General features: G+C 39.9%; 1 protein-coding gene across 7 annotated transcripts in view; it reads right to left on the reverse strand.

Moving 5' to 3' along the window:
- Positions 1-12,745, reverse strand: part of ITGA11 (integrin subunit alpha 11) — an 86,130-nt gene that overhangs the window by 6,514 nt on the left and 66,871 nt on the right. For all 7 annotated transcript variants that reach the window (XM_069986119.1, XM_069986099.1, XM_069986092.1 and 4 more), the window contains 5 exons: positions 10,312-10,397; positions 2,837-3,044; positions 2,406-2,504; positions 879-955; positions 435-524 (listed from right to left, as the gene is read on the reverse strand). In XM_069986119.1, coding sequence (XP_069842220.1) covers positions 435-524; positions 879-955; positions 2,406-2,504; positions 2,837-3,044; positions 10,312-10,397 — 560 coding nt within the window. The remainder of the gene's footprint in view (positions 1-434; positions 525-878; positions 956-2,405; positions 2,505-2,836; positions 3,045-10,311; positions 10,398-12,745) is intronic.

The raw sequence follows: 12,745 nt of genomic DNA on the forward strand, positions 1-12,745 counted from the left end.
TTGATAAATCTCCCCCATAGTTTTGTGGGAAAAGTTCCAGGATAACATTCTGGACTTAGTCACTGAGTGGGACCACCCACATGACTACTGACAGCTCTATATGCTCACTTATACATGGATAGGACCACCCTATTGACTACTTAGCTCACAATCTGAAGATATTTACAAGAATGACAATTTATCCTGGAACCAACCAATTAGATTGCACCTTTCATTCCTTACAGACTCTTTGGAAAAAGAAAGGTGGCATCTGATTGGTTGCTGGGGGCAACTGTGCCAGTTTCACTTTACACCATATTTGATAAATCTCCCCCATTGTCTGCAGCAGGTATGTATTGTCAATGAGACAGGTTTCCTATAGGGATCCCAAGTACCCCCCAAGGTCCCAAGTACAAATGTCTAATGTATTATATAAGACTGAACAGCACAAATACCTAGTAAACAGAAGATCAGATTCATACTTCAAGTTAAAGTCCAATAAAACTTCATTATCGGAAATTGTACCTTCCAGTTCTTCGCTGTCACTATCAAAACACATAGCAATATGTAATAACAGTATAATAGAATTTGTTCTTATGTGTTGTTATTCAATTATTATACATTAACATCTCTAATATATTATAACATTTATTTGTTATTTTTCAATATTTCAATAAATGTACCCCACTTACTGATAAAAAAATAAAGAAGAAAAAAAACAGTATAGTAGCATAGCTGCTTCTGTAACGTGTTATTATTGTATTTTGTATTATTATTGTATTATGACTATTGTTATTATATTTTGTATTATTATTATTGTATTATTCTTACAATAAAAAGGAGTCTTAGGTTACGACATACTTCGGTATTTTTGTGGCTAGACACATCACATAACGTACCTGCTTGCTACAAGATGTATTTGCAGAGATGGAAGAAAAACATATTTGCTGAATTCAAAGTCAAGCCGAAACGCCACCTATTATGGAAGTATACACGGGGATCAGTAACACATATTGGCAGCCTCCCTGACGCATTCCATATACCTCCTGATCTAGAACTTGTTTTATTTCCCCAGCTGAGCAGAACGAGTTTTGGAAGGGATCAGTGCCACACTATATCTTAGATGGGGTCTGAAGGAAAGTTTATAACAAAAGTTTCCCTTTTCATAGTTTTTTTTTTATGTTACTTGTCCTAGGTAAATCACAACCTTTACTATCATGTTCCCCTATTCACAAGGATTTAGGGCTTCATAAAAAAAACACTTTAAAACCTAAGCCTTGGTGAGATACATACACGAGCGCACATGCATGGAACTCGGAAATGCTCAGGACATTTGCACATCAACCCAAATTCTGTCACCAGCAACATCTGCATGGGGAAACCCAAGCAGTGACAAGGACGCTTTAAATAGAGGTATAGGCTTTTGAGATACAACAGGAATGACATAGTTAGATCTGTCATGGAACTTAGATGAACTTGAATACTGGTAGATTTGTACTTCTATCTACGGTTCAGAGATTAAGAAGAACAAACATCTTCTGTAACACCTACTGAAATGATAGAACTAAGACTAGACTGACCATTTCTCTGGGCCACCCAAAACCACATCCAGCCCAATAAGCAGCACGTAGATGTACGTCCACCTTCAGTAAGCTATGCACATGTCAAGGTCTGAGAATTGTGACTGTCCTACAGAGGTTTCCAATCACTATAGATTGATCAGAAAATGTATTATTCTCTAAACCAGTGCTTCTCAAACTGTGAGGCGGGCCTCACCAGTGAGGCGCCCCCTAGTTGTTGGTGAGGCCCAGCTGGGGAGCCAGTTTTCACAAAATAACTATGATCTGCACAGTCCTTTTGCTGTTTGCAGCATTTCATTTATTTTGTACTTAATTTATTAGTATATAGAGTTTTGGAGACAGGTGAAAGGTAGCCCTAGCATTATTGTGAGCTTGTTAGCTTGGACTTCCACCACAGATATTGAGGCCCAGGTGCCCTCCTGGTCAGTCTGGTGAGGCCCAGGCATTGCCTTGGTCTGTTGGGTGAGGCTCCAGTAGAAAAAGTTTGAGAAGCGCTGCTCTAAACAAAGCCCCATCCACACATCCGTAATCCTGTCTGTAATGGTAGATCCACAACTACAGACAGAATTATGCAAGTGTACCAGTAACCGTCCGTATTTGCATGGACCCATTAATTGAAATGGGTGATCTTTGCCATAGATCCATAAGAACTATGGATGTCCGCATGAAATATGCGGATATGTGAAAGGGACCTAATACTTACCATTCTGCTACTAAAATGAGGAATCTTTTTATAAGTAGAGTCGAAATTCAGTTATTTGTTCACATTTCCAGCCTAGGACCATTATTGTACCAAACATATTGGTCTAAAACATTAATTCCAAAGCACAGCAACCGACTACCTACCTTGGCTTTGGCTCTGAAAAATGGGAAACTGACATTGCAGATCTTGCAGTTCGGTATACGTTCATCATTTTTGCATTCAATCTTAATGTCTGATTCTTCCTGGGGTATAAACACGGGAAAAGGGTAATTTATAGTCTTAGGGGGACATTTAGCAAGACCTTAAATAAAGCCCCATCCTCATTTAACCGGACGGATTTACTAAGTGATGGACACCTCTTAGTAAAGCCGGTGGGACCATGCCTCCTCCTTGCCTTGCCCCAAAATGGCATATGGTCATACATTGTATAAAGAACAGATGCCCAAATAATGCCATACATTGGCCAAACTCTGCCTAAGAAGCAGAAATACACAATATAGGATGCTTAAAGAGCTTTTCTGGGACTATATGATTGATGGTCTATCCACAGATGAGAAAAAAGAACATGCTTCACCTTGGTTATCAGACTGGCATACTGAAGGTTCTGCGAGTAGGATATGTTGAGTATAGTGCTGTATGCGTTCTCCCCTCGGTTTTCTAATGTGACTTCCAAGGCCACTCGCCTTCTGCTTCCTTCAATAATGAAGACAGAGTTGTCGAAAGAACGAGTGAAAATGGAGCAGTCTGATGGAGATCTTCTGAGTGAGCGCTGGCAAAACTCCCTGGGTGTAAGAAGAAGAATATGATAGAAATACAACAACCTGACCAGTATCTGGACTACTCATGGAGATTACGACCTTTATAATGCCATCATACTGCACAGTCTGCTCTCCATTCCTTAATGTTTGAATTCCACATTTAAGGGGAACAGAATGTGCCCTATTTACAATTTCCCAGTCTCTTTAGAAAATACATTCTTGGGAAAGAAGGTTATTGCGGGCTAAGTGTTTGTAAGAAAGCTAGCATTCAGTCACATGCAGATGAATTCGATTGAATGGCAATATGGCTTTCTACTAACTGTTCTGTGGAAGGTGTCCACGAACATGGATGTCATATCAGAAAACTGGCTGGGGATTTATGGAACTAAAGCAAGGCCCATAGCCAATAAGTATCCGTTCAAATGAGGATCATAAGGAGACACAGTGCATACTATATAAAACATACAATTTTATTCCATGACTAGTATTATATCTTGGTACAATCTTAAGCAGTGGTCTCCAGGTGTTAATAAACCAAAATTCCCAGCATGCCCTGGGAGCTGTTAGTGCCCAGGTAATCGCTAGATCATCCGGGCAGCCCATAGAGGATAGCGATAGTCTGCTGCTGCCACTCCTATTCCACAGAGCGACAGCAGCAGATCGCTGCTATCCTGGTTGTTTGTCTTTCTACATGTTAAAAGACAAACGACAGCAACAATCAGCCGACATTGTTCATGTCAGCTGATCGTTGTCTGCTATTACACCAGCCGATTATCGGCCGTAATGGCCGATATCAGCCAAATAATACGGCCGATAATCGTTTAGTGTAATAGGGCCTTTAGGAATACTCATTTGCCCCATAATTAGCCCAATGCCATAGGGCCTTTAGGCTGGGTTCATACAAGCGGTCAGTACTGTGAGCTAGATACTGATGGAATTATATGTGTGAAACCAGCTTAGGTTTTGCAAAAGGTGAAGAGCGGCAGGTTAGGAACCATAGACCTAAAGGAACCAATATTCTGTGCTTTATATTAGAGAGACGGAAATTGAATATGAAAGTAAAAACAACTAATAGTTATGGAGTACAGCACACCTGTGTGGAGTCTATGCAATAGGGATGGACCATGTGGCTACAAAAACAGGTGACCCATGCTGATCATTGCTATGATGGCCCACTACTGCTATTTCCATCATTGACCAAATGTGTATATGAAATATAATACCAGAAATATAAAAGATAAATGTTTGGATAAAATGCTTTATAAAGAAAGACTTGGACTGTGGGATCACTGTCCCTTTAATAGCTACCAGTCAGACCTGTTGTGAAGTAATACGAGGGCTGCCAGTGCAGACAGAGGAGTCATGTAACCGAATACTTTGGGCTGTCTACCTAGCGCTACTGTGTCTTTTCTATTAGCGTGCAGAAGACCTGATGGAAACATTTACATCTCAGACACATATGTTCTCAATAAATCCCACTCATTATGTGAATAACTGAAACAATCTGGATTAGTCGATCCACTAAAGAAAAGAGAAATTTATATTGTTAGTAAAGTATATATATATATATATATATATATATATATATATATATATATATATATATATACACACGGTGTAGGAATGATAAATGCAGAATTAAGTGCAAGAATTCCATAAAGTGCAATAGGTAAGTAGCTGTGGCAAACTATTACTATAGTGGGGGCAGAGGGATAACTGAAATAGGTGCCACGTGTACCTGTCTCTAGCCCCCCTAGTAGATCAACTAGCCCAGGCTTTATGAAAATTACATTCCATACTGGGAAAGTATGGCCTTTCCTGATTACAGGAAGAACGTCTGACTATAGGCATCTATGAGGCAACCTGACATTTACATACTGTATGTCGGATATAACTCCTTTGAATCCCTCTTAAAGAGGATCTGGAGTTTTTACTTTCTTGCCAGCCTTCCTGTTTCCTGAGCTATATCATTGACTACCTGTACTTTACACTGCAGTGTCAGATTGGTGGATTAGCCCTGTACTTTACAGTGTCAGATTGGTGGGAACTTTATTGCATTTAGAGCAGTCAACCAAACAGTAAAACCTCTATATCTCAGGAAATAGGGGCATAGCAAAAAAGCAAATATGGAACCATTGGAACCAGAGCATGTGAGGCTACGAGTTTATTGGACTCTGCACACATCTTTTTAAAGCTAAGTTTGTGCATAGTTTATTTTTTTCAGATGGATCCCTCATCAGATTCAGTGTGAAAGCCATACAAAGTTCACATGTCATTAGTTTCAATGGGAATCCCTGCCATAGTTTGCACAGGGTGGATAGCCTGGTTGGGTGGCCTGGAAGTGGAATAACCCAAATGAGTAATCTATGCCTTGATTTTCTGCCATGGATTCAGTGACAGATTTTCCAATAAAACCTATGAGGGAACGTGTCAAACAGATTAGAACAAAAGTCCATATTTCAGCATCTGACTCTAATCAGTAAACATTTTTTTCTATTTTCTGATTGTTCATGTCCTTTATTTAAAGGGAAACTAGCAGCATGTTTATCTATATGAAAATCCTGTTATGTACTAGTGTTGTTATGTACGGACGCTGTTACTTTGCGGGGTCTGCGGAGGGAGACATCACTGCCTATGAAAATATAAATATGCACAAGAAGGAGGCAGGGAACGAGCCGACAGGTGGGTGGGACAGTGCACTGAAGGGGCCATGGAATGCCCCCAGTGCACCAAGTGGGCTAATTTACATATTTTCTTTAAATAAAAATACTCCAAAATGGCGCCATGGAGAAAGATAAGAAGGTTGCACTGGAATCTGCATCTCTTCCCCTACAGATATATAACAGCAGGTTTATATGTACAACTGCTGTTAGTTTCCCTTTGATATTTTTCTACATTATTACAGGGGCAATCACATTGCCTGAGCTTTTCAGCAGCTTCATGGACATAGCAACAATACTCAGGAGCTGAACTATGGAAGAGTTTTCTAGGGATGATCTGTGACCTGTGCAGAGGTAATTATACAAGGGGGAGACTGAGCTCTGACTAATAACTACTATGAACATGTGACACGTTCAGTATTAGCATAAGCTTTGTTTTAGGCTTAGTGACCAGGATAAAAATTGTAAGATTTTGGGATTATCCCCGCCTCCCAGTGGAAAATAGTAAATAGAAAATTAGTAATAAAAGTATATGATAGAAAAGTGGTATTTGGCTCTATTTAGAGGCCACACATTCACACACGGTGACTGGGTATCAATAACATATACTTCTGTTACATATTTTTTACCTATACATCTATGATTACCATTGCAGAAGTAAAGGACTGGACAAAGCAATGAAGAGCGGTGAATAACACAGAGCAACACCCATAAAAATCTCCATAAAGCGATCACCCTAGGAGACCAGAAGAAATAATCCCCAAGATCCTGTGGAGCAGAAGATTCTTTATTGACACAAAGGCAATTCTTTTTATAATAAATCTCAATTCTTTTTAGAATAAAACAACTGTAAAGCGACCATCTTAGAAAACCGGAAGAAATGACCCCAAGATGTCTGTTGTTTTATCATAAAAAGAATTGTGATGCTATACAGTATGCCTGATGAAGGGAACATTCAGGTTCCAGAAACGTGTTGCCTTTGTGTCATTAAAGAATCTTCTGCTCCACAGAATCTTGGGGATCATTTCTTCTGGTCCCCTAAGGTGGTCGCTCTATGGAGATTTTTATGGGTTTTGCCTTATGTTATACACTGCTCTTTATTACTTTGTCCAATCCATGCTTTATTGAGCCTTCTCAGGAAAACCTGCCTGGAAGCTGCATCCCCATAATCATCAAAAAACATTACTCTCATGCCTAGATGTATGACCACATAAGGTGAGTGTACATTTCAGGTGAAGTTTTCCTGGAATCACTCACCACAAGTATAATTTTGCACATACAGGGCTATTCTGTTCCTTTTTTCTCTCCACATATTGAATATTGCAGAAGTAAAGGGAAAGTTGGGAAGAATAGTCAGTGTTCACCTATAAGCAAAATTACCTTTTGAGCAGGGAAACATTAGCATTTACTGGGATACTAGGCTGCCTGGCAGTCCTAATAATATATATGTGTCCAGGTCATACATCTTCAGGCAGGACAGATGCCGCCTCCGCAGCAGATCTCTTGTGTCTTTGGTAACCTGAAACTGATACTTTTTTCCAGAGGACATATATCAAAGATATATTCTTTCCATCTGCGCTGGAAATACAATGAGCTGTGAAAAGGCTACAGTATTATTATATTCTGCTTTGTGGCAAGTCCAGCAAAGCTGAAAAATGTTGTGAATGAGACTTATGATTGCTATAGATATGGCTGCCGATGATTCAGAGGGGCTGCGTGCAGACAGGGTCCTGGAATAACATTATTAACAAACCCGAAACCTATCAGTGGCGATATAATCATGAGCGTGGGTCTGGCAGGCGCTCACCTGATGAAAGTGTATGAAAGTGGAAACTATGTGGAATGGGTTGTATTTTTTTTATTGTTTCCACCAAGATAGGCAGCACCTATAATTTTCTGATAGCCTCCAAAGAATTTATAAGTTTGTATGGCGAGGGCTCAGCACGGAATCAGCTGTTTTAATAGATCAAGGCCGGATAACCATGCAGATCCAGTGGATGATGTTAAATAGTCCTTTGTACTGTTGTGGCCAAGGGTTATCCAGCGCTACAAAAACATGGCCACTTTCTTCCAGAGACAGCACCACTCATGTCTCCAGTTTGGGTGAAGGTTTTGTAACTCAGTTACACTGAAGTGAATGGAGCTTAATTGTAAACCACACCTGAACTTGAGACTAGAGCGGTGCTGTCTCAAGAAGAAAGTGGCCATGTTTTTTTAACCCCTCTGGATAAGCCCTTTAACAAGTGGACACATAGTTCAGCAGTAGACTCCGTGATGAAGCCCAGCCCAGTGAATATTTGTCTGGTGGGCATCTGTGGCAAGCAGTCTGGGGGCATACGAGGGTGATGCACTTTTCTACTCCAGATGGGTCATTGATATCATATAGATGGCACCTGTTGATTAGCTGTTTCCCAAAGCCATGGCGCCTTCCTATACAAAGAACAGACAGTTCCATCCACTGTGTAGTGGCCATGCTGGGTTACTGCATCTCAGCTCTCTGTATAGCTCAACTGTCTCCTTATAGCTCTGCTCTCTACATATGTTGGTGCTGTGGCTCTGGTACACATCAGCAGTTGCCAGATGCTATCAATCATTATCTGATATTAATAAAAAAAATCCCCACTGATCTGATATTATTGACTCATCCTGAGCATAGGCCATCAATAAATTTAATCCAGAAAACCCTAATAATAATAATAATAATAATAATAATAATAATAATAATAATAATAATAAGGTATTAGGTTTAAACTGACAAGTCAAAAGGTAGAAGGTCTGGGGTGCCTTAGTTTTTCCGATTCTTGATCCCTTTACTCCCCTTTGCTTTAGCCATTGAGTCCTTGTCCATTTTATTATGGATCCTCTGAAGGAGGTAGACAGGCTCAGCTTGCCTACTTCCTAGTCTTTCTCCTCCACATAGCACTAGCTAATCCCTCTTCCCACTTTCTATGTTCTGTCCTGGTCCCTCTCTGCTGGAGAGACTGAATTCTCCTAACAGGCAGTGGACAACAGTTTCCAGGAAAGTGAGACACCTAGTGGCCAAAACGTTAAGGCTATGATGGTATGATGGAGAGGAGTTGTTAGATAGAACAGTGACCATTTACAGACATATCGAATCATTCTAACCCTTTACTTTAATCTAATTGACAGACTGTAATATTCTCATCTTTTCGTATAAATGATAAAACTGAATGATTCAAGATGCCCCAGATGTAGACAGCATGAGGCGGATTTCATCATGTTTTATGGCATTGTAATAAAATTTATGTTTATTGGAAGGCTATCTGTAATAATAATTTAGAAGCATTGCAGATTGCTATCCATTTCTCCCGACTGCTACTGATTTTAGGGGATGATTCAGATTCCATTAAGGCAAAAGCCGAATGTGATGAAATAATTTTCTAATGGCTCGACTTCAGACAGCGAGAAAAGTGGTCAATTGTGCACAGGCAACATTATCCTGTTATCCTATTATCCTGGCAATATTATGCTGTTATAAAATAGAACAGATCCAAAGACGGGCTACAAAAATGGTGGAGGGTGTCAGGCATAAAACATCAGGAAAGACGAGAAAGGGGGGACATGATCAAAACCTTTAAGTATGTTACAGGACTTCTTTAAAAAAAAGTATTTTTCAGGACTAAATAAGGTGGGAAGGGTTCTTAGAAAAGTACTGAACTCTAGAACAAGAGGACACAGTGAGAGGTTAGAAGGGGGAAAGATCAGAAGCAACCTGAGGAAATATTACTTTACTGAAAGAGTAGTAGATGCTTGGAACAAACTTCCAGCAGATGTGGTTGGTAAATCTACAATAACAGAATGTAAACTTGCCTGAGATAAACATACATCTATCCTAAGATAATAAGAAGGGAATTACTAAAAGGGCAGACTAGATGGACCCGGTGGTCTTTTTCTGCCGACAATCTTCTATGTTACTATATAAAGAGGCTGTACCCCATTTGAAGGTTCAGCTTGCAACAGCAGTGGTTTACACTAGGATTTGGCCCTCCATTGTGTGTATACATCAACAGCCTCGGGTGCTGACATATACATGGACCTCTTTTACATCTATGGCTTGAATTTTTCAGACCATTTCTCACACCTATACAAGTTTTTCAACAGACTCAAAATCACAACAAATCATGCTTTTCAGCCCAAATAAAAACTCAAAAGCATGCTTTGACCACCATAGAACTAAACGGGGCCTGTTCCAGTGCAAACACAGATACTTTGGCACCTCATTTTGACAGGGTGTTGACATATTCTGGGCCTGGGAGGTGCTCCCAATTTACTGGGGCACTGGGACTTCTAGGGTGAAGACAGAAGTGTGATAAGTAGCTTTTCCAGAAGGATTAGCACAGTTCTCCATGTATTACTGAATAATGAAATCATTTCAGTACTATTGAATGTTATATGAAAACAATTAATAGCTCATCAATATAAAGCAGGTTGTGTACTTCAATATATATTTTTATCCTTAGACTTAAAACACAAATAATACGATACATACAATGCTTTAAAAATGCAATGTTTCAATGGATACTCATGAGACTATATATATATATATATATATATATATATATATATATATATACTGACTAATATATGTGTTACCCATCACATAAACTCACAGTGCAGTTGGAATATCGTGTTTCACATCCAAGAAGAGATCGGGCACACAGCGCTCGTCCTGGTTACATCCATTCCAGAAAGGAACCTGAAGTGGCAGAAAAGTCTTTATCATACAAGATATTCTCGCTGATCAGCTGCACAAGAGGATCAGTCTGCACAGCTCCATTACTTCACTATATTAGCAGGAATTCACGTGCAGCAGATCTCAGGCAGAATTTTTTTTACAACCATCCCATTCATGGACATACTTGGTGCCGAATCCACGTCATTTGGGGCAGAAGTAAAAGTTTTCAAAGTTTTAACCTTAAAGAGGAACTCCGGCGAAAAGCTTTTTTATTCAAATCAACTAGTGTCAGAGAGTTATACAGATTTGTAACTTACTTCTATTTAAAATACTCAATTCTTTCAGTACTTACTGGTGTATGTCCTGCAGGAAGTGATGTATTCTTTCCTGTCTGACACAGTGCTCTCTGCTGCCAGCTCTGTCTGTGACAGGAACTGTCCAGGGTAGTAGCAAATCCCTATAGAAAACCTCTCCTGCTGTGGACAGTTCCTGACATGGACAGAAGTGGCAGCTGAGAGTGCTGTGTCAGACTGGAAAGAATACACCACTTCCTGCAGGACATACAGCAGCTGATAAGTGCTGATACCAATCAGTTACATTGCTAACCTTCATATAAAACTTGGAACACCTAAGCTTTGCTATGGGAGATAGTTCACTTCCGCTTCTACCACCTGTTGAAACCCAACCTACTATCTCTACTGGAGCGGTTGCTACAAACAAACACATATCAAATGATAAGGGTTTTCTAGAACTTCCCATCACTGTGTGCCCCCTAGGACCATCTTACTGAAGCAGTGCAGGTCCAGATCATGTACAGAGTACACTATGGGGGAGATTTATCAAACATGGTGTAAAGTGAAACTGGTTCAGTTGCCCCTAGCAACCAATCAGATTCCACCTTTCATTTTCCAAAGAGTCTGTGAGGAATGAAAAGTGGAATCTGATTGGTTGCTAGGGGCGACTGAGCCAGTTTTACTTTACACCATGTTTGATAAATCTCCCCCAATATGTCTCTATTTCATTGTACTACTAAGTGGTGGAGGTGCTGAGGGTCAGACACTGTTCACACATTAGTGGTCTATCCGAAGGAGAAGCTACGGAAATTCCTGGAAATCCTCCTTCATAGTCAGCAGTTTCACCGCAAAGTCTGTAGAATATTAGAGGAAACCCTGACAAACGCTACACATATGTGACTGTGTCAGTGTTATATAATGTTACATATGTTAGTTACATGTTAATGAGCTAAGTAGGACTGACGCACGTTATGTTAGAATTGATCATGGATATTGTCACCTTATGGTTGTCATTAATAACAATTACACTACAAGTGACTGGCGTCTTTCCCATATATACGAAGCACAATAGTAATTCCTTACAGCGTTGTATTCTGTCGCTGTCACTGCCCCCCAAGAGTGGAAACTAGAATTAGGCAACAGGCTTATAAATGGTAGAATATTAAATCTGGAAAGTGAAAGTTAATAAGTTGCAGAAGTTGAGGTTTGTATTGAATTAATTTTCACGTACAATAAGTAATGTGTGATCCAGTGGGTGTACTGTTCAGTTATATAGGAACCTTCTCCTATGAGGTCTTCATATGCCTGGCTGGTTGTCTAAACCCTTTTTTTTGCTTTCCCAGAATTCTCCATAAGAATATCTGTATTGGTCATATGACTGCAGCTTTGATGGCTCCTTTGGGAAGTCTTAGCTAATATTACAAAACTGCATTTCTATTCATTTTCTAATATATCCATTACTTGAAGGGTTGCCTTTAGGGGCAGTAGTAACTGGGGTAGTAAGGGTTCCCTACTATTGCTCTTTGTAGAGCAGACAACACTATATGGCAAGTTCTTTGCAGATGGCCATTACAACACTCACCCAGACACCTACCATTAAAACTTTTCATGTCTCTTTGTTAGACTCTGTCAGTAGGTCTATGCTGTCCTATCTCAGGGTAGCATAAACTAGTGACAGAGAAGCTGAACAGAATGATGTATCACTTGCATTGTTCTGTGCAGCTGATCCAGAGATATACTCCTGAATAACATGGACAATAAGTAGTATTCTCTTTTATGTGCATGAGCCCAGTAGTCCCGGATATTCATGAGAAGCAGAAAACTCTGCCTACCAGCTGCCTATTGGCAGTTATCTCTCTATGCTGTTTATAGGCAGTAAACTGTCTGGAGGGTGGGAGGAGGGGTGTGGCAAGAATCCTATTCTCCTGCATATTAGGAGAACGGCTGAACAAAATGATGTAAGTAATACACTGATCTGTTTCTGCTATTTATGCTGCCCTCATTTAAGGTGGAATAAACCTAGTGACAGATTCTCTTTAAATGACAGGGGGTACTTTAAAGGTTGCAGATATACCA

Source organism: Dendropsophus ebraccatus, chromosome 1 (assembly GCF_027789765.1).
Source record: "Dendropsophus ebraccatus isolate aDenEbr1 chromosome 1, aDenEbr1.pat, whole genome shotgun sequence".
NCBI classification, from domain to species: domain Eukaryota; kingdom Metazoa; phylum Chordata; class Amphibia; order Anura; family Hylidae; genus Dendropsophus; species Dendropsophus ebraccatus.